The sequence below is a fragment of the Mesoplodon mirus genome (assembly GCF_964341445.2).
Source record: "Mesoplodon mirus genome assembly, chromosome: 8".
NCBI classification, from domain to species: Eukaryota; Metazoa; Chordata; class Mammalia; order Artiodactyla; family Ziphiidae; genus Mesoplodon; species Mesoplodon mirus.
In genome coordinates, this window is record NC_138984.1 from 84,699,236 (window position 1) to 84,725,398 (window position 26,163).

At 35.0% G+C, this 26,163-nt stretch overlaps 1 protein-coding gene across 3 annotated transcripts in view; it reads left to right on the forward strand.

The window, feature by feature from the left end:
* Positions 1-26,163, forward strand: part of UBR3 (ubiquitin protein ligase E3 component n-recognin 3) — a 229,566-nt gene that overhangs the window by 63,503 nt on the left and 139,900 nt on the right. For all 3 annotated transcript variants that reach the window (XM_082630548.1, XM_082630550.1, XM_082630549.1), the window contains exons 6-10: positions 10,124-10,190; positions 14,906-15,036; positions 16,171-16,399; positions 22,759-22,938; positions 23,535-23,668. In XM_082630548.1, the coding sequence (XP_082486674.1) occupies positions 10,124-10,190; positions 14,906-15,036; positions 16,171-16,399; positions 22,759-22,938; positions 23,535-23,668 (741 nt within the window). The remainder of the gene's footprint in view (positions 1-10,123; positions 10,191-14,905; positions 15,037-16,170; positions 16,400-22,758; positions 22,939-23,534; positions 23,669-26,163) is intronic.

Below are 26,163 nucleotides of genomic sequence, written 5' to 3' on the forward strand. Positions count from 1 at the left end.
TCTATTGTCAGTAGTAACTTTATTTTATTTATTTATTTATTTATGGCCGTACTGCGTGGCATGCTGGATCTTAGTTCCCTGACCAGGGATCAAACCTGTGCCCCTTGCAGTGGAAGCATTGAGACTTAACTGCTGGACCACCAGGGAAGTCCCATCAGTAGATACTTTAGAAGACTATTTATTACATGATGAAATGGTTTAGTGCTATTATAAACACTTTATTAAAATAATCTAAACATCCTCATGTGATCTAGAACAATAAAAATCTAGTTTTATGTTTGTGTTTATATGGTAGGTTAAAACCTTCATACTATTTTAGTATACCTATTTTATGCATCCAATGGTCTGCTAATAATTCTACTTTATTTTTATGAATTGAATTTGATTTTGGAGAATGCAGAAAGCTGATCTTCAATATAGATACTTTTTCCTCTATATAGGAAAAACGTTACAGTCATTTCTTGGCCTAAACTCTCCAGATTAGCTTTTAAATCTCCAGTGGCTACTTTAATTGTACATAACTGCATTGCAGCAACACCGTATTTTACAGTGGGGTGCTAGAAGGAGATCCCTGTGTGTAGTGGGGGGAGGGGCTGGGGGATGGCTTTTGAATTTCTTCTAGAAATAATTTCTCGAGGGATATCAGAGAATTTGAAATAGGGCCTTTCTTTGGTCATTACCATTGCTTTTACTCTGTTCTTTTTAGGTCCTCTCTTCTGTTCCTTCTGTTCACTTCTCTTAAGATTCTTTGTTTCAGCAACTTCTGTGTGTAATATAATTTATATAATCATTTGTTTCTTAATTATGATTATGTCTCAGTGTAAATATTGTAATAAATGCTTTTTTTTTTTTTTTTTTTTTTTTTTTTTTTTTTTTTTTTTGCTGTACGCGGGCCTCTCACTGCTGTGGCCTCTCCCGCTGCGGAGCACAGGCTCCGGACACACAGGCTCCGCGGCCACGGCTCGCGGGCCCAGCCGCTCCGCGGCATGCGGGATCCTCCGGGATCGGGGCACGAACCCGTGTCCCCTGCATCGGCAGGCGGACTCTCAACCACTGCGCCACCAGGGAAGCCCAATAAATGCTTTTTGATGGTGACAACTTCAAAATACTTCATTTAAAAAAATACTTCATTTCAGTATGTTTTCTCATAAAACACTATTTTTATAATAGCTGAGAACACTTATTTTTAGAGTATGTGAATTATATTTAACTTATATATTTAAAAACAGTAAGACTTTCTGATCTTTAAATCATACTTTATAATTAAACCTTTAGTCTATTTAAAAGTACTTTTTATAGTTTATATATTTATCATATTTTCCAATTGGGATGAAAATGGGGTCATTTGGATATCTGAAAGCTTAAGAATTTGAAGTAGAGTTGTTCAGCTGGAAGTGGATTGAAGGGATATCTATTTTGGTTTTTCTTTAAGAGAAATTTGAGTTTCAAAGTTAGGCAGATCTGAGTTTGAATATTGCCTCATAATATTGCTGTGCTTTCTGCCAGGTTTTAAACTTCTGAACATCAATTTCCTCATGAAAAAATGGTGATAGTTCTAATGTTAGGATTAAATGGGATAACATATGGATTACCTATTATGAACCAGATACAAATTAGGCTCCTGATAAATGTTTTCTGTACTAGTGCTTTATATGTAGAAGGGATTCAAATACTGAAGTTCTGAGCTATCATAGGTCATATGATAGACATTTCTGCTCCTCTTTCCAGAGGAAATAGTTTATTAAAGCATGGTTTAAGAGTAATGAAGTTTATCTTTAAAAATTTAAATTAAAAATTTACCCAAATATCACACAAATACATTGTAGTTGTTTTGCCAGTATTCTGAAATATGAATAAACTACAGTTTATCCAATCATTTTTGTAATTTCCAATTTTTAATTAAAGATACAATGCTTATATTTCTTTTTGTGCATATGTGCAAATAGTTCTCTGAGATATGGAATTGCTAGATTACAGGGTAGGCATATCTTAAATTTTATTAGATTTATTTTTCTGATTATAAAAGTCACACACATATTTAAAATGAGAAGTATGGAAAAGTACAAAGATAAGACCATTACCCAGGGCCGATCATAAAAGGGTTTTAGTGATAGGAAATTTTCTATTTTAAGATTGTGATCATAATTTTTTATACAAAAAATTCATTTATGTTTTATTGACTTATGTACTACAAAGTCAAATCTTGAGTTAGAAATCTAAAAGTTGTATAATATAACAAAACAAAAATGAGAATCAGGAGGAGGCAATTTGCAGTTTAAAAATTTAATGAATGCTAGAGCTAAAGGAGACCTTAAAGTTCGTCTTGCCTAACTCTCTTATAGATGAGGAAGCTGAATTCCAAAGAATTAACTGATTCACTCAGGCAAGTGAATTTCGTCTAGTTAGTAGTGGAGTTGCAAATGGTCGCTAGGTCTCCTCCCTGCTGGTCTTGAGTTTTTTATGTAAGTAGATAAGTCACTGTTCTTATTATTATTTCTATACAGCAAATTTGTCCTAAACTTTGTGGCTTAAAATTACCATTTTTTGTTTTGCTCACAGTTCTTTGACTCAGGAATTTGGGAATGGCAGCCAGGCAGTTCTCACTTGGTTATCTCATGCGATTCCTGTTAGTTGTTGGCTGCAACTGCAGTCATCTGAAGGCTCAGCTGAGATGGAGATTTAAGATGGCTGATGGACAGAGCTGGCAGTTGATGCCAACTGTGCACAGGGAGCTCAGCCTGCATGTGGCTTTTCCAGTATGGTGGTCTCAAGTTGTTGGGACTTCTCATATAGTTATGGCTTCTCCCAGGATGAGTAGCTCAAGAGCAGAAGCTGTGGAGCCTTTTCTGAGCTAGCCTTGGAAGTTACGTAGTATCACTTCCACTGCATCCTGTTCCTTGTGAGTTGCTAAGATGGGCTCAGATTCAATGGCAGAGGAGGTAAATCCTGTCTCTCGAAGGGAGGAGTGTCAAAGAATTTGTAAACACGTTTCAAAACTTCCACAACCAGTGTGTGCCATTTGCCATTCTTTTCCCTGGATTCTGTTGATATCCTAGAAATGACTCGTGACATACCAGTAATTGAGTATGTATTTTTCCATCTATTTCAGTGGTACTTGTCTGCTGGGAAAAACTATAACATAGTAATGAAATACCACTGTAGCTAGAAATGGCTACTGTAGGGTTTTAACTAAGATCACAAAGTTTTCCTTAAGTATAGTAGTTATTATTGTACCTCAAGAGAGTGAAAGCTTATATTTGAAGTTGTAAGAGTTTTAAAAAAGTTGATCTTTACCTTTGTAAAACAAAAGGGGATATAATAAAATTTTACAAGCATTCATTGCAGTTTAAGGAACAAAATATGGTTTTGAATTTAATTAATATTGAAATTATTGAATTTAATTTATACTGAAATTATAAATTTGCATTTAATTTATACTGAAATTATAAAATTAGTGTAACTCTTCTGCTAATCTCTTCTTGGGGTCTCCTGTTCTGCTTTCATTTTTTAAATGAGAAACATTATTTTAATAGGACCAGTGACCTACATGGAAAAAGCTTCCTTTTGTGCCTAGATATCATAAATAAAAATTAAGTTAATTGAGTTTTAGTGTGATATATTTAGAGGGAAAATACAAGAATTTCCACCCACTCACTTAAAAACTAATGATATTTAAAAAAAACTAATGACATTAATATTTTCAATTTGTATTGTACTTCTTTTCAAAGCACTTTTTACATATATAAATGATGAAAATGCAAGCAAATTAAATTTAATAAAGGATGGAATAGATAAAGGAGAAAGTAGATGAAAGGATAAGGTAGATGGAAAGAGTATGATAGAAGAAGAGTACCCAGATACACATGTACTTGAACAAATACCTATTTTATGCCATTTAAAAATTTTGTTAAAGCTTTTAAAGCCATATTGCATTTTATTTTGCAACTGCAGGCACAAATGATTGTTTGCTTTTAGTATTTATATTTGAAATTTAATGAAGAGCTGAATATGTCTTAAGGATTGGAATTTCTACACCCTTACCTTACAGGCCCATGGGATTATTGAACAAACCCTTTTTGTGATTTCATTCTTATAATTTAACAAATTGTATAAAAAGGAAGACAGGATGAGAAGAGGGCAGTGACATCTCAAAAACTACTATAGAGAGGGAATTGTAACAATTTAAAAAATGTTGTAAATTAGAATTGGAAGAGATCCTAGGGGTAATGTAGTCCTACCACTCTGTTTTAAAAATGAAGAAACAGGTTTGAAACTCTAACAGCAGCAAGATTTTTCCTATTTGTAAAGTTTTACTTGAATGTGTATACTATTACTGTCTACTTAATTTTATTCACACAAGTTGTGTCAGGTATTTGTCCCTGCTGTCCCTAGAGTAAGAAAACATTATGTACTCAGCAGGGCTATTTATACACATGACATTCTTCATACTACTATTTCTTACTCTTTTTTTGTGTAGCTAATATGTAATAAGAGCAGAAAATGTTCTTTGTGTTGTATGGAACCAAAAAGAAAAGAAAATAGGAGCACATTTTAACTTCATTAAGTATTTTAAAATGTTAATTTGTGTTTATTCATTTTTTTTAGATTTATTTATAACCATCACATAATTCAGTTCAGAAGAAAATTATCTCTAGAATTATATGTACATGGGTGTAACAGAGAGTTTCTTAGAGAAAATAAGACCTCTTAGATCAAGATAACTTTTCAAGGAAAGATTATATTCACTGTGGCCATTACCATAGCAATGTCCATTTTTCTGTGTGCAATGACCAGATCATTACTCTCTGTATGAAATCATTTAAAACACTTTCCCCCCTGTGTAACTATAAAAATATGAATGTTCATTGTGGAAAAATTGAAAAATAGAAAAACAGAATAAAAAAAGAAAACATTTACGTTCAGCTGTGCTATCCAGAGATAACCATTGTTTATTAATTTTGTTTGTTTACCTCTAGTCTTCTGTTTTGCATACTCTTATATAACTGAGAAATAAACACTTAACAAAATAAAATAAGTTACTATGTAGATGTGCTGTCGATATTCTTGCCTTTATTCAAGATAGAATGCAATGAAAAGTTAAAACTAATTTGGTCAAAACTTGCAGCAAAAGCAGGATTATTGAAATTGAAAGCCAGAGTAGCTTTTCATAAATGAATAGGTAAAAGAAAAATACTGTTTTATTTTGAGGTACAAGATTTGGTTTTAATTAGTTAGTTATCATAAATTACATTAAAGGTAAAGGGTGGGGTGGGGAATCACAGAAACTTTTGGTGAGAAGTCCTTAGAAATATCTAATATATTTCTTTTCCAGTTTAGGAATTGATTTTACAACATTCCTGACAATTGGTAACCCTCTCCATGAACACTTCCAGTGGTTGGGAGCTTACCCAGTTTATGAAGCAACTTGTTCCTTTGTTTGATAGCTCTAATTATTAGGAATCTCTTCTCAATACTGTGTTAAATATAACAATTTTCACACATTTCTTCTTGTTTTCCCCTGTAGAAATATTTTAATTTTTACTCCCATAAGACACCCCTTTAAATTTTTAGCTTTAGTTATTTAGTATTCTCTGCTGTTCATAGCTCTTTCATATGTTTATTCCCTTTTAAAATCTATGATCTGATTTGGTATAGAGTCATAAGGACATCTTGTCATGAAGCATGTTGTGGCTTCCTTAAGGCCCAAGGTTTTTTGTTAGCCTTTTAGCAGCTATGCTAGACTGTCGCGGGAGCCCCAGTGGTCAAATGAAATGCCCAGGTCCCCCACCCCACCCACCCACCCCTTCAGCTCTCAGACAAGTTTGAGAGCTCCCTCTCTGCTTTGTATTTGTAGAATTGATATAAAGCAAACAGTCTCATATTACAGTGGCTTACATAAATGTTGTTTTCATTTCATCCTAGTCTCTCAAGATCTCCTTTGGATTTTATTTTTATAACCTTATATGTTAAATGTTCCTTTTAGCTTTGTGTATTCTGTATTAACATTCTCTGAGTATTGTTTTAACCAGCTGTGAATTTACTTGACTTCTTTTTATGGAGCTCACATTTTTTTTCATCTGTCCAGTAAATTCATCAAAGAAAGAAAGAAAGTTTACTTTGGGTTGAAAAACCATCCGTAAATTTTGCAGGGTAGGAGTCTGAATCTGATTTTTTTTAGAGGTGGGGATCTTCTTCTCTCATTTTGGACTTGTATATGTATTTTATGCCTGAAACACACATAGCAATATTGTCTACTTCTGTGCGCAGGGACTAGTTAAGGTTTGGAAAGTGTTTCTGAGGGCTGTACAAATGCTGTCTGGGTTGAGGTTATTTATTTCCTCTTTTGTCTGCTGGACCATCATTTTCTCCCAGGGTTCTGTACTGTTTTCTCATGGATAAATGGGAGAGAACTATAACTCCCTATCATGAATTTGGGGTGGGTGGGGTCTTGTCATGATAACGGAATTGTTTTCATCTTCCTTAATGCCTGAATATCCCACCACTGGAAGTAATTCTTGTTTGTTAAAACAAAGATTTTGTTTTGTTCTTTCTCAAATTAAAAAAAATGGGACTTGTAATAGATAACACAGTAATCCATTATCTTGAGCAGATCGTTGTAGTTAGGATTGGCAATCAGAATTAGTATTAAAAACATATTTATTAGCTTAAAGCTATAATTCATTGTCATCGTTGAATAAATAGAAAATTAATATTAGCAAAAAGATGATGAAATTACCTATTACTCTATCACTTATAGGTGACTTACTGTAAACAAATATATTCTAACAGATTTTATATATAGTATATTTTAATGGCTCCATGCTATATATATGCTGTTCAGTAACCTGCTGTTCTTACTAATGGTAGTTTTGAACATCTGTAGCAAGGGGTATATTTTAAGAGATTTTATTTGTGTGTATTATCAGTACTTAAATGATTTCATACTCCATATGCTATTCTTCATAGCATGCCTTTTTTTTTCTCATTTATAGTAATAGTTTTTGAACATCTATCTGGTTCACAGTGAATATAGAGCTCTAGTATTGTTTTTCTTCATAGGATATATGTGTGCTATAATTTATTTACCTAATCCCCTGCTCTGCTGTTGGAAACCAAAGATTTTTTTTTCTATTATGAATAACATTGTGATGAGTATCTATGCATATAGTCCCTATTCACTTGTCTGATTATTTCTTCAGGATAAATTCCTAGAACTGGAATTTCTGTTCCAGTGATAGATATACTTTAACGACTTTTGACATGTGTATTGACAAATTGCCATTCAGGACAATAGTTTTATTATATCCTCTCTCAAACGATGTACAAGAGTACACATTTTCCCCCCAGTTTAGATGGAGGTAAACTCCCTTCCTAGCTGAGTTTGATATCTATGATGTTGTCAAGCTGATCTTTGTTTCTAGACTTTTGTCATTGTGCCTTTATTCATGGTGTCTTCTTGGAATGACTTTCCTTTCCTTTGCTTGGCTAATTTTACTTGTCCTTTAAAGTGTAAGGTTGGGAAATTTGTAAAACTTCATATTGCCATGACTATTGCTTGATCAAGGATACTCTTTTCATAGGAAGTTTGTATTTGAAATTATGAAGTAATCCTAACCTGGAATATAACATTAAAAGTTTTTCTTTTTTCTTTTTTTTCTTTTCTCTCAGGGCTGGGAGAGCAGTTTCATTAATGGCTGTTAGCTACAATCTCAAATTTTAGAACCTTCTGGGTCCTGTGGCATAGTTTTACATTCTTATGTCTGTCTTTTATGGCTCCAAATTTCATACTGGTTGAGTTTCTCTAAGGGCAAGGTGAGGGTGGCAGAGGAAGAAGAGAGTGTAGTTTGACTGTCAGTATTACTGCCAGGTAGACCATAGAGGCCTGGCTTTGGTAGGAATTAACAGGGAGACCATATTGAAGTGCTTAGTAAATGCTGAATGACTGAGCTAAGTAGTATCTTTGGGTAACCCCAGACTGGTCCTGAGGACTGATGCTGGACTTGGCAGAAACCTGGAGTTAAGTCTGTGGTGCACAGGCCAAGGAGACTACACCAGTGGGCAGAGCAGCAGTTTAAAGCCGAGGCTTTTCTGCTTTGGAGACTTGATTTAATTGAGCAAGTGTCTGGGAATTTGTACCATGCTTCTAACCTGCCACCAACATAATTGGTTAGCACAACAGACTGTGTGCCAAAATGCTACCACATGTCTTTATAATACCAGTTGGCTCATATATGTTTGGAAATATAGGAAAAAGGTGTCAGTATAACATGGAAGTTTTGGATTCCTATGCAATCTTTCCAAGCTCAGGAGAGCTGGGATAGTGGGGTAGAATCATATCCTTTAGGTGGAGGGGAAAAAACCCTGAACTGTGAAGGCAGCAGGAACCTTTTTAGCAACATTCAAAGGAAATCAGAAATGAGCATCTGCACCCATGGCGCCCTCCCTAAGAGGCATATCACTAGCCTCACTGTTGGTTTCTCTAGTAGCAGGCTGCTTCCTCGGCTCCTCTTCCCTCTGTGTTGTCTCAGCCAGCTAGCTTCCCACTTTTTTGCTGTGGTAGGTTGTTAACATCCCCTGAGACAGCCTCAAATCACTCCAAGATGTTTGCCTGGGCATCCAAATGATCTCCCCAGGTACTGATTATTGCTTCTGTTACTTCTTTGGTTACAAACTTTCTAGGTTACAAAATAGGCTGTGAGTGGTCTGCCCCTCACCCTTTTATTTCCTATAAGCCTTTTTTTAAAATTAAAAATGTATTTTATTTTATTTATTTATTTTTGGCTGTTGTTGGGTCTTCGTTGCTGTGCGCGGGCTTTCTCTAGTTGAGGCGAGCGGGGGCTTCTCTGCATTGCGGTGTGCAGGCTTCTCATTGCGGTGGCTTCTCTTGTTGCAGAGCGTGGGCTCTAGGTGCACAGGCTTCAGTAGTTGTGGCACACAGTCTCAGTAGTTGTGGCTCGTGGGCTCTAGAGGGCAGGATCAGTAGTTGTGGCACATGGGCTTAGTTGCTCCATGGCATGTGGGATCTTCCCGGACCAGGGCTTGAACCTGTGTCCCCTGCATTTGGCAGGCGGATTCTTAACCACTGCGCCACCAAGGAAGACCCAGCTTTTTTTTTTTTTTTTTTAAACATCTTTAAAGTGTCTTCTATATTTACATGTTCTTTCTTTTAAATTAATTAATTAATTAACTTTTGGTTGCTTTGGGTCTTCATTGTTGTGTGTGGGTTTTCTCTAATTGCAGTGAGTGGGGGCTACTCTTCGTTGTGGTGCACAGGCTTCTCATTGCGGTGGCTTCTCTTGTTGCAGAGCACAGGCTCTAGGCGCGCGGTCTTCAGTAGTGTGGCACGTGGGCTCAGTAGTTGTGGCTCGTGGGCTTAGTTGCTCCACAGCATGTGGGATCTTCCTGGACACGGCTCAAACTCATGTCCCCTGCATTGGCAGGCAGATTCTTAACCACCTTACCACCAGGGAAGTCTGCCTTGTTTTTTTTAATGTGAGTTTTTTTTCAGGAATGGATATATCACATGTGAGCAGAAATGCATGTATTTTCTTCTTGGATTTTTTTCCTAAGCACATTTTAATTTGTTTTTATTATTATTTTTTTGACTGTCAACTCCAGCTTCTAATATGCTATGCTTATTTTTCAGAACTTGATCTCTTGAACTCATTTTGTTTGTGTTAGACTCTTCAAAGCCTTTCCTCTACTCATTGTTTTAACCCTCTTCTCCTTTTCCCCTTCCTTCCTATGCTAATCTGCTCCCTCCTCGCCTTTAGCTTCTTTGATATTATATTTATAAGGTTAGGAAAATTTTTATTTTGGCATTTTGGGGTGTTTAAGAGTCTTTCATTAGAAGCACAGATTAAGTTTAAGAACTCTTATATTTTAATCCTAAGGATTTTCATGATATATTTTAATTATAATGCTAATTTTAAATTTAATTTTCAATTTAAAGTTAGCATTAAAATATAGTTTATGACAGCAAATACATAAAATCGTTGGTTAATAATATGTAAGCATGCCTATATTTTATATTTAACATAATTTATAAGCATATTTATATTTACATAAAATGTATAAATTCATGAATAAGACTACAGATAATGCTAATTTTGTTTTTCTCCAGGAGGATCAGGATGGGAGTCAAGGTCTGGGCAAGAGAAAGAGGGTCAAACTAAGCAGTAACACCAAAGGTATTTATATTTTGTTTTTTCCTTGTATAAAAAAATGCTTGGGCCTCCCTGGTGGCGCAAGTGGTTGAGAGTCCGCCTGCCGATGCAGGGGATACGGGTTCGTGCCCCGGTCTGGGAGGATCCCATATGCCGCGGAGCGGCTGGGCCCGTGAGCCATGGCCGCTGGGCCTGCGCATCCGGAGCCTGTGCTCCGCAACGGGGGAGGCCACAACAGTGAGAGGCCCGCATACCGCAAAAAGGAAAAAAAAAAAAAAAAAAAAAAATGCTTAATCATTAAGAGCACTTGAAGGGACAGTAATGTTATTAGATTTGTCTAATATGGAGAAAGTGTTGTTAGAGCGTGATTGTGGGGGAACTCGAAAGCAAGTAAAACCCTTACTGTTGGGATTTTGTTCATTTGTTTTCTTTATAAAATGAGCAACATCATATTTGAGCCAGAAAAATAGTCTCTTCATTTGATTTGGATCCAGCATATTTGGTGTAAAGCTTTAATTTGATTTAAAGGATGAGCAAGAGGGAGATTTTAGGTGTATGTTTGAGAAAAAGTAACAAGAGTGAAAGAGAGTGAGAATGAGAATGAATGGCACTTACCACATATTAAGGGCTCAGAAAGGACTCAATACATATTGTTGCAAAGGAAGAAGTAGATATGCCTGTAGTGAGGGAATAGATTAGTAATAAGTAATATTTATTGAACGTTTTATATATGCTAGACATAGTGCTAATCACATCACATGCATTGTGTCATTTAATTCTCCAAGTAACCATATGAAGCCGGTTTTATTATTATTACTATTTTATGAATGAGGAAATGGAGGCATGTTAGGTATAACAGCTAATGAGAAGTAGGTCCTTAATTCAAATCCTAGAGTTTAAGTGCTTTATCACTATATTTTCTTGACCCTCCCTAAAAGCTTTTCTAGAGTACTTGTTATTAGTTGGCAGCCTGTGCTCTGGATTTTTGCCATGGATTTCCAAATCTTAACATAGTCTATTTTCTGGGTTAGTATGGTCTGTTAGAAAGTCTCCAGAGGTTAAAATATTATTTTGATGAAAAAATTCTTACTTCTGGTGCTAAGTGTGTCTTGTGGAAAGTTTAGGACTGCTTGGAAGGTGGAGCAAGCAGGCAGTTTCCGCTCATTTTGTAAGTCTGTACTTAGTTACTCATGTTGTTGCCTTTAACTTACAGACTGTTAGCAAAGGGCATGAAATTTGACTTGCTGGCCGACATGCATATCTTACCTTTCTTCGTGGCCCAGCAGAGAACCTGTAATGCCTGAAAGAAATTAGAAATCCATATGGCTAACTGGCCCCTTGACTTACCAGAGTTGTCTGTGTGTTTACCTGAGTCCTTGAGACACATCTGAGTTGGAGGAGATTGTTAGGCATATACTTGAGTTTAAGCTTCAGGGATGTTCAGAAAATACCTGTTATGGCGTAAGAGGTCATTGTTTTCCTTCAGCCTGGTCAGACTCTGGCTGAAGTTACTTTTTTTTTTTTTTTTTTTGCGGTACACGGGCCTCTCACTGTTGTGGCCTCTCCCGTTGCGGAGCACAGGCTCTGGACGCGCAGGCTCAGCGGCCATGGCTCACAGGCCCAGCCGCTCCGCGGCATGTGGGATCCTCCCAGACCCGGGCACGAACCCGCGTCCCCTGCATCTGCAGGCAGACTTTCAACCACTGCATCACCAGGGAAGCCCTGAAGTTACTTTATATGCAGACTTTATGTTGAAGTTGATTTTCTATTATATGAATTTTTTTGCATTTGAGATTGATTGTTTTCTCTTCCTTCCTCTACTGGTAAGAAGTGGTATAGAGATTTAAGACTTGATCAGTTATCATGTTTGGTTTAAGTATGTATGTGGAAGAAGTGGCTGTTTGAAAAAGTTGAAAGTGAGGCTTTTTGAATTAGTAGAACCTCTGTTTTCAAAAAGTAATTGTTGCTTTTGAAAATGTCTGAAGTTCAGGGAGTGGTTTAGTTTTTGTAAGAATTTGATTCAACAGTTTGAAAGTGAGCTCAAAATAAAACATGTAACGATAGGCAAGAGGAGAGGCACTGTGCTAACAAACACATCAATGCCTATTCTCAAAACCGCACTTTTAAGGGTGAAAAGCCTAGGCCTAGAGGGCTTCAGCTAACATGGCCAAGATTATTGAGCTCGTGAGTTGCAGAGGCTGGACTCTACTGTCTAAATTAAATGCTGTCATGCATTTGTACCACATACTGATTCTTCAAAAATCTCTTTACAATTTGGCTTGAATTGTTTAGGCGTTGTAAAGGTCATGACAATTTAATCAAGATTTTAAAGGTAAATAATCATACGTAACTAATGGAAGCATTTCTAACCACATTTCCATAACATAACATGTAAAACACATAACACATGCTTTAAATACCTTGGGAAGCTGATATCATTTATTTTAAGAATAACAGTGAAGACATTGTGGGTTTTTCTCCCTTTTTTTTTATGTCTGAAGTTAGAAAAATTGGATTGTACATAACTGCAGCATTTTAGTAGCAGCCATAGCTTTTCTGGTGCATTCAGATTGTTTTATTTATTTAAAACAAAGTTAATGTATCTTTTTTTTTTAATGCTTGACATATAATAATTATGGTAGCTTCAGGCTTATCTTTGGCTAATACAAGCTTGCAGAGAGTTATAACTGAATTTTAGGATAAATACTGCTAGTTTTGTTCAACTTTGTAATTATTTTCAGAAGCACTTCTCTGTGAGGGTTTTATTTTTTTGGTAGTCTGTGAAATTTTCAGTCATGTTAGTACCAAGTGAATTTTGAGAATTAAATTGGCTTCAGCAATGTGTGCTGTGGATTATATTCTAATTTTTAATTGTAATCCTTATATTCCTGTCACCTGATTCATTTGGTCCCTAATTTTATTACTTTTTTGGCTTTGAATCTGTCAGCTTGTGCCTTTGAATATATTTTACCTCATTTCTTGCAGGACTGGTTTATGTCTTTTTTTTAAATCATTGCCATATCCTGGGAATGATCTATTTCAAGAGGAAGAGATTTCTGTTTTACAAGTAGAAAATTCTGAGATTTGGAAAATAAAGAATTATTGTTTCCAATAAAGGGATGTGTAGTGTAATTGTATTTATACTTTTACTCCTACTACATACAGCTTATACTAAAGGCACCACTGAAAGGGAGTTAGGTAGGGGATTAGCAGATACTTTGGTCTCTCTGTAATCTAAATTGTAGTGTCTCTAGATTAATGAAATTATTATTCTGAAAATAATGGGTTATTAATTATTAATCGAACATGGGGTTAAAGTTACATCTAACTGTAATATCTGATTCAAGTCTTATTAAACTCAGTGTTTTACAAAAGAACCAAGAGAGTGATTAAATACTGAGTTGTTACTCATTTAGACCCGTTACCTGAGGAGATGTGGTATGAACACATTACTCAATAATAGAAGAACTGTGACACTGGGGTAGGATTGAGGTAAGGTTAATTGAAAAAACTCTGCAGGGTTACCCTGCAAGACTACTTCAACTGTGATATAGTTAGGGCTGTACCTGAGTATTTTGGTTCATGTGATACTGGTTTTTCAAATCTCTCATCTAACTCTAGTCTCTGCTTAAGCACTGTCACTGAAACAGTCCATTCATAGTTGACACTTGATGCCCTTATCTTCTTGATGCCCTTATATAGAACTGATGGTCCAGAGCAGTATCCCAAGATAATTTGCTCCAATAAAGATTAATAGAATTTTCTAGTTCATTTTGAGGGGAAAAAAATTAGAGAAAGTGAGAGAAAGAGATAGCCAAAGTATTAAAAATATTCAGTTCACACTTTGCTGTACACCTTGAAACTAATACAACATTGTTAATCAACTATACTCCAATGTAAAATAAAAATTTAAAACATTTCAATTCATCATATACCAGTTGAGACCTTTCTGTTGATTAAGCATGGCAAGGAGGCAGAGATAAGCAAGAGACAGCCTAACCCTCAAGGAGTGGTACTTGGCTTTAGAAAATAAACTTTCCAGTAAATAATTTTATTCCCCCCTTTGAATACCTTTATTCAAAAGGGGCACGCATTTCCTGTTTCCTCTATGCATGAAGAGGGCATCTGGAGTCCAGTGCAAGTAAGCATATCTAATGTTCTATGTGTTTCCTGGTATGTTCCTACCAGAAGAAAGTAAATGCTTCTGTATACTAGAGTAAGCAATGCACTAGTGATTATCTTCTCTAGTGAAGTTAATATTTCATTTATGAAGGATAAATTTAGAGAAATAAATTATTCATCCATAAAGCTTTTTTTCAAAAGTAAAAAATTTAGATAACTTTTGAGTTTATATCCTTAATAGTATGTTTTTAGGTTAAAATTATTATTACCATTTTAAATTAAGTGCCATGAATATTGTTCTTGTAAGATAATTGTTTTAAATCTTAGTAGAAATTTTAGATAAATGGCTTATGTTTAAGGGCAAGTAATTACTTATTTTTCTAGTAACTGCTTTATATTAAATTATAAGGATTAAGTATTTTATTATTTATATACTGTGGACATTATAGAAATTTAGCTTGATATTGTTAGCATTATCATTTGAATTATTGAAAGGATAGCCTTAATTTTTAGGTGTATTAAGATGTTTGAGTTTGATGGGTTATTAATCATAGTAAGGTTCAGTGAGATGGGCAACTTAAATCATTAGGGTGATAAATTTTATTTTTCTTATGTAGATCAATCCATAATGGATGTTTTGAAGCATAAAAGTTTCTTAGAAGAACTCTTGTTTTGGACTATAAAGTATGAATTTCCCCAGAAGATGGTCACTTTCTTACTCAACATGCTTCCAGATCAAGAGTATAAGGTATCTACATTTTTTCCTTCCTTTCTGAACTTTGCTCCTCTTTCTTTGCCTTTTCAATACTAAATCTTTTTGATATATTTCTCAGCTCTGTTGCCAAAAGAGGGCCTGCACAAAAAGCACAGTATTGTAGATCTGAGTCAAAGCACCATTACAGAGCAGGATTCCTAAGGGTTGCCTTTGTGCATGAAACTTGGTCCAAAGGGATTGCTGGGGGACAAACAAAAACACAGTTGCACAAATAAATATGTAGTTACAAATTGTAGTAAGTTCTCTAAAGGAGAAAGGTACAAGGTGCTATGAGAATGTTTAATGGGGGCAACTGAATTTAGATTGTATGGTTAGGCATGGGAAAAGCATGGAGTTTGTAGCTGCTGGCCATAACTGTTAAAGATACAATGGTATTGACTCATGTACACATGTACATAGGTGAAGTCTCTAGTTTCAGAGGGTGTGGACTCACCTGTTACTACCATATGGTTATGGCAAAGTTACACAACCTAGTGTCTGAAAAGACAATAAATCATGCTATAGTTCTTATGGTTTAGGTAGTAAAGCCTCTTTAGGAGTGACACTTTAATAATGCTGTTGTTTTGTGTCTTTATACCTCCTTAAGAAAACAGTAGAGGAAATGTATATGGTATACAGAAGAGAATATTTAGTGAGAATAGTGGTTGGCTTTCAGATCAACTAGGAAAAGATATTATTTCTTTTGGAATAGTCACATTGACTCACTTATTGTTTAGTTACATAAACAACTCTGATGGTTTTCGGGTGAGGCTTTAGATTTTGTTGTTAAAGTTGGTAGCACAGGACAAAGACATATACTTTGACATTAGTGAATTGATATATTTGTGAGCAAAGTGAAGATTTGTATTTTTAGACTATCTTTGTAATTGCTTTAAAACTTTAATAATTTAAAATGCATTTTGAACATTTTTTAACCATCAAAGTATTTTGCTAATTTTCCAAAAAAGGACAAATGTAAGACTACCATCGTCACTGAAATTATTTTTCCATTTATCTTGGATATCATCACAAGCTAATCATAACTTTAAAATGCTAGTATAATATGTTGGAAAATGTGTTATAAAACTTAAACTGTGTTTTTTTCTTCCTATTTAAAACATTTTACAGGTTGCTTTTACAAAAACTTTTGTTCAGCATTATGCTTTCATTATGAAAACACTGAAGAAAAGTCATGAATCAGACACAATGTCTAACAGAATTGTGCATATTAGTGTTCAGTTGTTCAGCAATGAGGAGCTAGCCAGACAGGTAACAGAAGAATGTCAGCTGCTGGATATTATGGTCACTGTGCTGTTATACATGATGGAAAGTTGCCTTATTAAAAGTGAGCTACAAGGTAAACTCAGAATTATTTTTACTAGTTTTATAAGTATACTTTGTATAAGTAATCTTAAAAACTCCCTTTATACTTAAAAATAGCTTTTAAAAATATTATAAAATAATACGTTTATTAAAGAAAAATTTTAAAAAATTTCAGCAAAATTTAAAGAAAAACTTTAAAATCACCTATAGTTTTGTTATTAACAAATAACTTAATATTAACAAATATTTTGGGATATTTCTTTTCTGTCTTTTTGTGTGATGTGAGTATATTTATAGATGTGAATATGTACTTTAAAATATGCTATCAAGTGTACACATCAAGAACATGTTCTTTCATGATTGCAGGTAGTAATATCATATGACTTTACCATTATTTAACCATTTTCTTATTAATTAGATATGTTTCTGTTTTTTTAATCATGAATTTGTTACTGTCAGCTTTAGACATTTTATATGCGTATACTTTTATAATTTAAAAGTTGGAATAAATCTTGCCTTTTATATGTTCCTTTAGTGTGATCTTTAATTTTCTTCCTTTATGCTTCCTCAAATTGCCGTAACATTTCTAGGAATTCCTCCCATTCTTATTTCTTTGTGGTCTTTCATCTTGACTTCGCCTCCTTGTAATAATTTATATTATTTGAGTATTTGCTCTGTACTAGGCTCTGTGTTAATACTATTTATATGTTGTCTCAGTTAAGCTTCTGAACAACTCTCTAGATTGGCGTTATTATTATTTCCACTTTAAAGATGAGTAAATTGAAGTTTAGAGAAATTAAGTCATTTGCTGTAGATTCTATAGTTAGTAGGTGACAGAGCCAAGAAGGACTTTATATCTCCTGATGTCAGAATCTTTGTTCTTAGCCACAATACAGCCAGGCCAACATTAATAGGACTGTGTCTTCACTTGTTGACACTTGGAGCTAAACTTAAAAAATAACAACAAATAATGCCTCAAATTAAATCTTAGGACCTTTCCATTCTCTGTGGATGGGAGATCTTATACGTGAGACTTGCCTTCTGCTGTTGTCTCCTTTTGCATATCAGCTCCTATTTTCTCCTTATACTGATAGTCTGCCTATTCTCAGATGCAATACCATAGCCTGAAAATTTATATAAGACTCAGCGCAGGGCATGATGCCTTATATATAATAATAGCTTGCTAATAATTAAGATGGCTACCATCTTTCGAGCACGTACTGTATACCATGCTTTTTTTTCAGTACTTTACATGTATTACCTAATTTATCAGTAATTCTGGGGAGTAGATATTGTTTTTTCCATTTTATAGATGAGGCATTTGTGGTTTAGGAAGTTGAAAAGTCAGTGATCTATGGTTTTATAGCTGTAAGTGGTAAAGCTAGGTGTCTAACCCATACTCTGACCCACTGAGTAACTCTGCCTTCCCATTGTAGGTATAGGGGGAGAATAATACATTATTTACATTGAACAGTATACCTCTTTACCTTTTTAAAAGAAAAATTAAAAGCTGCTTTGTATTGTACTTTTTCTGTCTTTGTGTAGGATGACCTTTTCTTTCTTAGAGATTTAGCTATGTATATTACTTTCTCTTTTCTTTTTTGAAATAGTGTCTATCATCATTCAGCTATATCAGTGATATTCTTATGTGTAGAATTATATAATTAGAAAAGGACTTTTCACAAGTATAGTATTTTTAATTTATAAACTGGAAAACTTTAAAAAATTAGAACTATCTACTCTTTTGAAAAGAATCTTGAGTCTATTTTCTTGGCTAAGTAGTTTAGCTATGCTTATTTTATATGGTTTGCATTTCAGAGGAGAATGTTTGGGAGGAAGATGTATATGAGTCTGCCTCCCACTTTTTTCTATAGGCATCTTTCCTGAGAGAGTTTTTATGTTCATTTCCTTATCTTGCGGTCACTCATTAACCCACCTCAATCTAGTGTCTGCTTCCGTCATTCTATTGCTGTCTCCAAAATTGTCCATGACTCCAGTAGCCGCATGTCCTACTTTCCCCAGAACAGCTCCAAGTTATGCCTGTTATTTTGACATCATTTTTCATACAGTCCTTTTTACTCTCAAAAGTGTCCCTGTTTATACGATAAATTATATGGTCATCCTTTCTATGACTACACGATAAGGAAGCCAGTGGCAACACTTTGGACCTTATCTTGCTTGATTACCATCATCATTTTACACTGTTGATTCTCTGTTCTTTGTGTGGCATGAAACTATTTTCTACTTGTTCTATCAGTGTTGGTGTTTCTTGGCACTTGGTCTTGCTGTCTCTGTGTTTCTCATTTTTCCCATATTTTCTGAAATCATATTACATGGTCTTAGTTGCTTTCTACACATACTTCCTTCTAATGCAGTTAGTCTGTCCTGGAAATTCTTACACAAATTGAATTTTCCAAAAGCTAAATAGCTATAAGTAGCATTGCTAAGATCTTTAAATATAAATGTATTTTTTCTAGCAATAAATTACATTATTTCTAAGCCAAGTCTAAAACTATCTTTAGCTCCTATGCTGTTTTTTTTTCCTCTTTCAAAAGTAGCATAACATTTCATGTTACATACTTACTGGTTTTCTAAAAGCACCATATGTTTTCCCTGTTTTTACATGAAGAGTATTGGAATGAGCTTTAAATATATTGAACTAGCTACAGATATTACACAAGTTCTTTATACTTCTTACTTTGTAATAGCCCCTATCTAGCCTTTGTATACATTGTCATTAGACAATATTTGAAAATTTTGTCTACACTGTTAGTAAATGTCGGAGCTGATACAATGAGAATTCACATGGCCACAGCAATAGCTGAAGATTAATAGGAAAAAGCCTCTAGTAGTACGTGCTCCCTTCCTTATACTTTTACTTTGTTGTATTCATTTCTGCACTTTGTGATTCCAAATATAACTTATAACTTTCCATATCCCTGAAATTTTACAGTTTGTCTTATGCAACTGTCTGTTTAAAATGGAACTTAAAACCATGTGTTCTGGGACTTCCCTGGTGGCGCAGTGGTTAAGAGTCCGCCTGCCAATGCAGGGGACACGGGTTCGAGCCCTGGTCAGGGAAGATCCCACATGCCACGGAGCAACTAAGCCCATGTGCCGCAACTACTGAGCCTGCACTCTAGAGCCCGTGAGCCACAACTGCCGAGCCCTTGTACCACAACTACTGAAGCCTGCGCACCTAGAGCCCATGCTCTGCAACAGGAGAAGCCACTGCAGTGAGAAGCCTGTGCACCGCAACAAAGATAGCCCCCGCTCACTGCAACTAGAGAAAGCCCACGCAGCGACGAAGACCCAACACAGCAAAAGTAAATAAATTAAAAAAAGAGGGCTTCCCTGGTGGCGCAGTGGTTGAGAGTCAGCCTGCCGATGCAGGGGACACGGGTTCGTGCCCCGGTCTGGGAAGATCCCACATGCCACAGAGCGGCTGGGCCCGTGAGCCATGGCTGCTGAGCCTGTGCGTCCGGAGCCTGTGCTCCGCAACGGGAGAGGCCACAGCAGTGAGAGGCCCGTGTACCCGCCCCCCCCCCCCAAAATGGTTAACTTTAAAAAAATAAAAGAAGGAATAAAGTTTAAGAAAAACCAAACCAAACCGTGTGTTGCATAACTATAGGAATGTCTGTAGTTGCTAATAATGCCAGATTGATCTTCTGTCCTGCATATCAAATTGTTTATTAAACTATATCCTTTGGATGTCTACAAGCACCTCAGACACACAGTGTCAACACCAAAAACCCATTCTGTCTCTGTCAAGCCTGCTTCTTTTCTATTGCATTTGTGCATGTGTGTGTATGTGTATATATGTATGTGTGTATTAGCACTCAAGTCGGTGTGTTGGTACCACTCTAACCATCTACAGAGTTGCCCAACCTAAAAACCTAGGAGTCATTTTTGACTTCTTACTCTTTGTAGAAATAGTGAACATCACCAGGTCTGTCATTTAAATCCTTCTGAATATCTTAGAATAGCCAATTCTTTTCATCTCTGCATCTTCATGCCAACACCATAGTTCAAGCCATTGCCATCTCTAGGCCTTCTACTCCTAGTCATCAGCACCCTCCTATATAGTCAGTCTCAACACTAAACATCTAGTCATGTCCTCTCTCTTAAAACCGCCTCTGTAGCTTGCCATTCTCTTCACATGAACTTGAAACTCCTGAAGCTGATTTATGAGGCCATCTAGACTCATTTGTGCCACCTATTCTCTGCATTCTTTGTCCCAGTAATTCCATCCTTTTTTATACTGCTTCCTCTACTTAGAACACCATTTCCTCTCCATCCCTAGTTTATTTGGTTAATCCCAATTTCTGCTTCCTTCTGTAAATCTCAGTTAAACATCACTTCCTCAGGAAACTCTTTTCCTAAATTGTACACCAGCTTTATTTGTTCTTATGACTTCTTGTACTTTTCCTATTACAGACCTTACCACACTCTGTCTTCTTAGATATTAACCTCAGTGGAGAGAGAGAATGTATAAATCTTGATTTATTTATCGCTTTATTTTCAGAGCTTACTAGATTACCTGACCCTCAGTAGGAGCTCAGTAAATATTTGTGGATGAGTGAATATCATTTAACACTGAATCATTGCTCTCTCTGTATCTATATTTGGAAAAGTATCAGTTGGATAAAAATAGAAGTTCTAATCATTTTATTTCATAAAAGATTCCAAGGTATTTTTCACAAGAACAGTAGTAGTTAAAGCAGTGTCAGGAAAATAGTGGTTTTGATTAAGTATGTTTTGCTTATTCATCTTCTGATTTCAATTAAATAGAACAGTGATTCTCAATGTTTTAAAAAATTAAAAATCCCAGCATCCCTAGGCACTGTCCCATCAGTATCAGCTGCTCAGCAACTCACAGTGGCAGTACTTGTCAGAGAGGGCGTTTCTGAATCTCAGGTGTGGGTAATTTATAAAAGCTCCCTTACCCCCACTTCCTCATTCAGTTATACCCTCTCTCATCCTGTTGTGGGTCCTGTTCTTAGGTCTTGTTAAATTTGAGTTGGGTAAAGTAATTTCATGGGCTGAAACCTAAATTTAATTTATGGAAATAAGAAGTGTAGTAGAAGCCCTCTTCACTGATGAGTTTGACTATGAGGTGGTTATTTGAAAAGTTGGTTAAAGTGAGGCATTGTTAAAAAATGATACATATGTATCTTAAACAGTGGATTTTAACTTAAACCACAGAAATGTATGTTTGTTCTCCAACCTTTGAATTTTGGGCAAAGCAGTTGTAAGGTATGGTTTTCTTTATTGGAGTTCTCCCTCGTCCTTCTTGTATATACCACATCTGTAAAGCAGCATCTGTGATTTTCAGTTTCAGTTTCTTTAAAGTAGAGTAAGAACATAAAGATTTTCATGAAGCAATCTGAGTGTAAAATCCTTCTAGACTTTTGTGATTTTTCTCCTCCAAGATTTTCTTAGGCACTTTTATTGTCTTTCAAAAGCGTATGATCCAGTTTTTGTTATACCTCTATTTATGCATTCATATTTTATCAGATTATGTATTTGTAACTTAAATTTTATAATTATAGTAAAAAGAACAATTAGTATGAACAGAAGCAAAAACAGACTCTGGGTAAGCTTATACCTTGGGGCTTGTGTACTAGGGAATAGGCTACAAGCTTTGAGCATTCTGTGTATTATGGGTATTAGTGTGTTTTACAGTGGGAATGGGGGGCTTGTTTGTCCAGTGAATCAGTTAAGCTGGAATAGGTCAAGAGAGCTAATGCATACATGCTATAACTTCTAATAGTAAAGTTTTTGTACAAACCTAATCCTCCCCATCTCCTCCTTCCAGCAATGTATTTAAACTTTGAGGATTTTTTTTTAAAGCTTAAGAGATTTATGTGTGTTTTTTGTTGTTTCATTTTTTGTTTGTTTGTTTCATTTTTGAAATACTGTGTTAAAATTGTTTTTATGTGTCCTTTGAATAGAAGAAAGCAATTAAATATATATCATTTAAGTCATACAGATTTGATTGAAAAGATAGAATGAGATTAATCTAGGGATAAAAACATTTTATTGATTAGAACTGAAAATATTGCATTATATCATTAAAATCAAGAAAATAATAAGGTTTCATAAACATGTAACTTAATATCATGTAATATGTTAGACATGTGGTAATAATTATTATAATGATGTGCTAAGTGTTATGTTAGCATTTCATTTAATTCCCTTAAGATATGTGTCTTTTTCTGTTTTACAGATGAGGAAATTGATTCAGAGCTATATAATATACCTAAAGCCATTTAGTTATTAAATGGCAGGCTGGAGTTTGAATTTAGGTGACTCTGATTCTAAAATGTATAGTCTGTATCATTGGTGAAACTATTTTTTTAAACTAATTTTTCTTGTGTGTGTCTATTTTAGATGAAGAAAATAGTTTACATGTGGTAGTGAATTGTGGAGAAGCATTACTGAAGAATAACACTTATTGGCCTCTTGTCAGTGATTTTATTAATATCCTTTCTCATCAAAGTGTGGCTAAGAGATTTTTGGAGGACCATGGTTTGTTAGTGACATGGATGAACTTTGTATCTTTCTTTCAAGGTATCAATTTCAGATTTTTTCTTCATTTTTTTTTTTTTTAGTTTACAAAATGCCTAATGTTAAACTGTCAAACACTAATTAAAAGATAATAGCACATCATTCAGTTACATGTGAAATGTCTCATTTTAATTAATTGATATTTGTAAGTATTTTGACAAAGTGTTCATGAAAACATATCAGAGTTATGAAGAAGGTCAAACTATTACATAGGAAATAGGAGTGTAATTTTTAAAAGCATTTGAAAGCATTAATCTAGAAATTTCTAATCTATTCTCCAAGAAAGACTCATAATACTTTCATAAAAATTTCAACCGGCATCAATTAAAATAGTTTTGACTTTATTTAATATATTCAATTATATTATATAAGAAAGAGACAGTTCACAAAGTGTTTCTAAGAAAACGTAGTTTATAAAGAATTCCAAAAGGACCAGGTTATTTTATTTTTAATAATTTATTAATTTCTATACATATTGTGTCATTATGCCATTTGTGTGCATTAAAATGTGTTTGGTACTTGGAAGTATTTTACTTGATTTTTAATATGGGTGTTTATTTCCATTTGGCAAGGTTTATATCTGTTTTAATTTTTGCAAGGTATGAACTTAAATAAGCGAGAACTAAATGAGCATGTGGAATTTGAATCTCAGACCTACTATGCTGCCTTTGCTGCTGAACTTGAAGCCTGTGCACAGCCAATGTGGGGACTCTTATCACATTGTAAAGTTAGGGTATGTTTTGTTAATTTCTGTGTTTACCTTTAAAATAATTATTTAAGAAAATTATGTGTGAAAACATTGATTTGTTTACTTGTGTGTAATAATATGCAGTGTTTAATTCTGAATTCACCTTTGTGAAAGTTGACCTGAGACAGTTAATTGTTATTCTTAGGCAGGTTAGAATTCATTTATATAAATGAGTTATCATATCATTCCAGCCTTCCCTTATTGTGAATAGTCTTTGGAGCTTTATAAGTCTCCACATTCATCTTTATTGTTTCATTTTACCCATTATCAGTTCATTTCCTAATGTTTCTTGTCTCTCAAGGGATGAGGATAGTCCTCAATAAAGTTTACACTTTGAAGATTCCAAGCACAAAATCAGTATACATTTCATACAACTTACAGTTGTCTGTAAAAAGAACCTAAGGGTACATAGCAACAACATAAATTCTTATAATTGGTTAAGAAATGCTTGCTTATAATTGCATGCATTTATGTCTTTCTGTACAAATATATATTTTACCTTTGCATTTTAAAGTATGCATTTGATGGGTCTCCAGAATCCTTGGACAGTTTGTTATCTCCTGACCCTACTAAACTAAGGACTTGACTAAGATTTTGCTGTATGGATCCCATGAAGTCCAACCTGCACAAGATTTTATAGTGGTCTTGGCTCTGCCTCTGTTGACTTAGGTGACTTGGTCAACTCATTTAAAACTATTTGAACTTCTCAGTCTTTCTCCTTTTCTTTTAAAAAACTAAAGGAAACAAAATAGAAATGGGACAGCAAAGCCTGCTCTTCCTCACAGGGTTATTATGAGACTCTCTTACATATATTCTTTAAATGTATGTGTTCCTTTAAGTGGATCTCTATTTTCTGTTTTTTTTGAATTTTATTTTATTTATTTTTTCATACAGCAGGTTCTTATTAGTTATCTATTTTATACATATCAGTGTATATATGTCAATCCCAATCTCCCAGTTCATCCCACCACCACCACCGCCCACCACTTTCCCCCCTTGGTGTCTGAGGATTTCTTTTTTCTCTCATGACTCCAGCTTTCTCTAAATGCAGATGCTTCATAACTTTGTTACAGTCTAGCCAGGTTGAAGTTCACAACAGCTCTGGTTATTCATGTAGATCTCCTTATAGGTACATGAATTTTCTCAGGTTCCTAAACTATTTAAAAACATTTGTGCTGTGTTTTTTATGTCATTTTATGTATGGTGTTTTAAATGATGCAGTTATCCAATATAGAAACCTCCCCTTGCTGTACCAGCTGTGTTCAAGCTATAATCAGATACCGTGAATTTTCTCTCATACCAGAAATGTCTCGCTACCACTTCTTTCCTCTGTCTTAATTTATTTCTTTATATTTTTAAAATCTGGGTTGTTTCTTAACTGGTTTTCCTGCCTCTAGATTCTTCCTACTGTAATTTTTCCTAATACCAAAGTTACTGCTAAGCTCTGTGCTTATCTCTCCTTTGCTTAAAAATCATTCAAGTTCTTATGTCTATAGGATAATGTCCATATTTCCTATAGAGGCATTTAAGACCTTCTACAATTTGCCCTCAACTTGTTTATCGTAATTCACCTTCCTATACCCCCTCTACCTCCATGCCTTCATTGGATTGATTACCATTCCTCAACATGCAATTCCTTTCTTGATTCCAGTGGTTTTGTTCAAGTTAGTCCCTTTTCTGACAAATGAGCTCATTCTTCCTGCTTAGTCCAGTGCTTCTCTTATGTGAGAATCATCTGGGAAGCTTGCAAAATACATGTGCCTGAGTCTCACTGTCAGAGATTTGGGTTTGTTTGATGTGCAGTAGGACTTTGGCAGCAATTCTAACTGGAATGAAGAACAATTAGTGTGAGCTCTTCAAAAACTGTACTCATAAGACTCAGCTGATATGTAATCTGCTCATTTAAATTCTTTCATATTTATGATTCCAGTCTCTGTTTTTATAGTACCTCATTTAATCTCCATTGTAGCATTTATCAAAAAAACTGTCATCTAATATGAGATTCGTTTCCTCATTCATTCAAAAAAGTATCTGTTGAATGCTATTCTATGCCAGATGCTACCTAGATGCTCGGGTTTTTGGTGTCAAACCAAATAGATGTGGTTTTTGTTCTCATGGATCAGTCTAATAGGAGAGATAGACATTAAGTAAGTAAGCACACAGGTTTATTTTGTAAGCTTTTGTAAGTGTTCTACAGGAAAATATCAGATTGCTATGAGAGTAATGAGTGTGGAGGCTGGTTACGTTTGAGGATCAGGGAAGGCCTTTCTGAAGAATGAAGAAGCCAGCTATATGAAGTATAAAAGCGGGGTTAGTGGTGGGAATAGGGGAGATAGTATGGAATAACCTACCTCCAGTAGGAAAGTGATTGGTCATTTTAAGGAGTTTGTGACTGGAGCCACAGAACAAGATGGAGTTGGAGAGATAGGCAGGGATTGTATTATTTATGCAGGTTCTTATAGAACATGTTAATGAGCCTT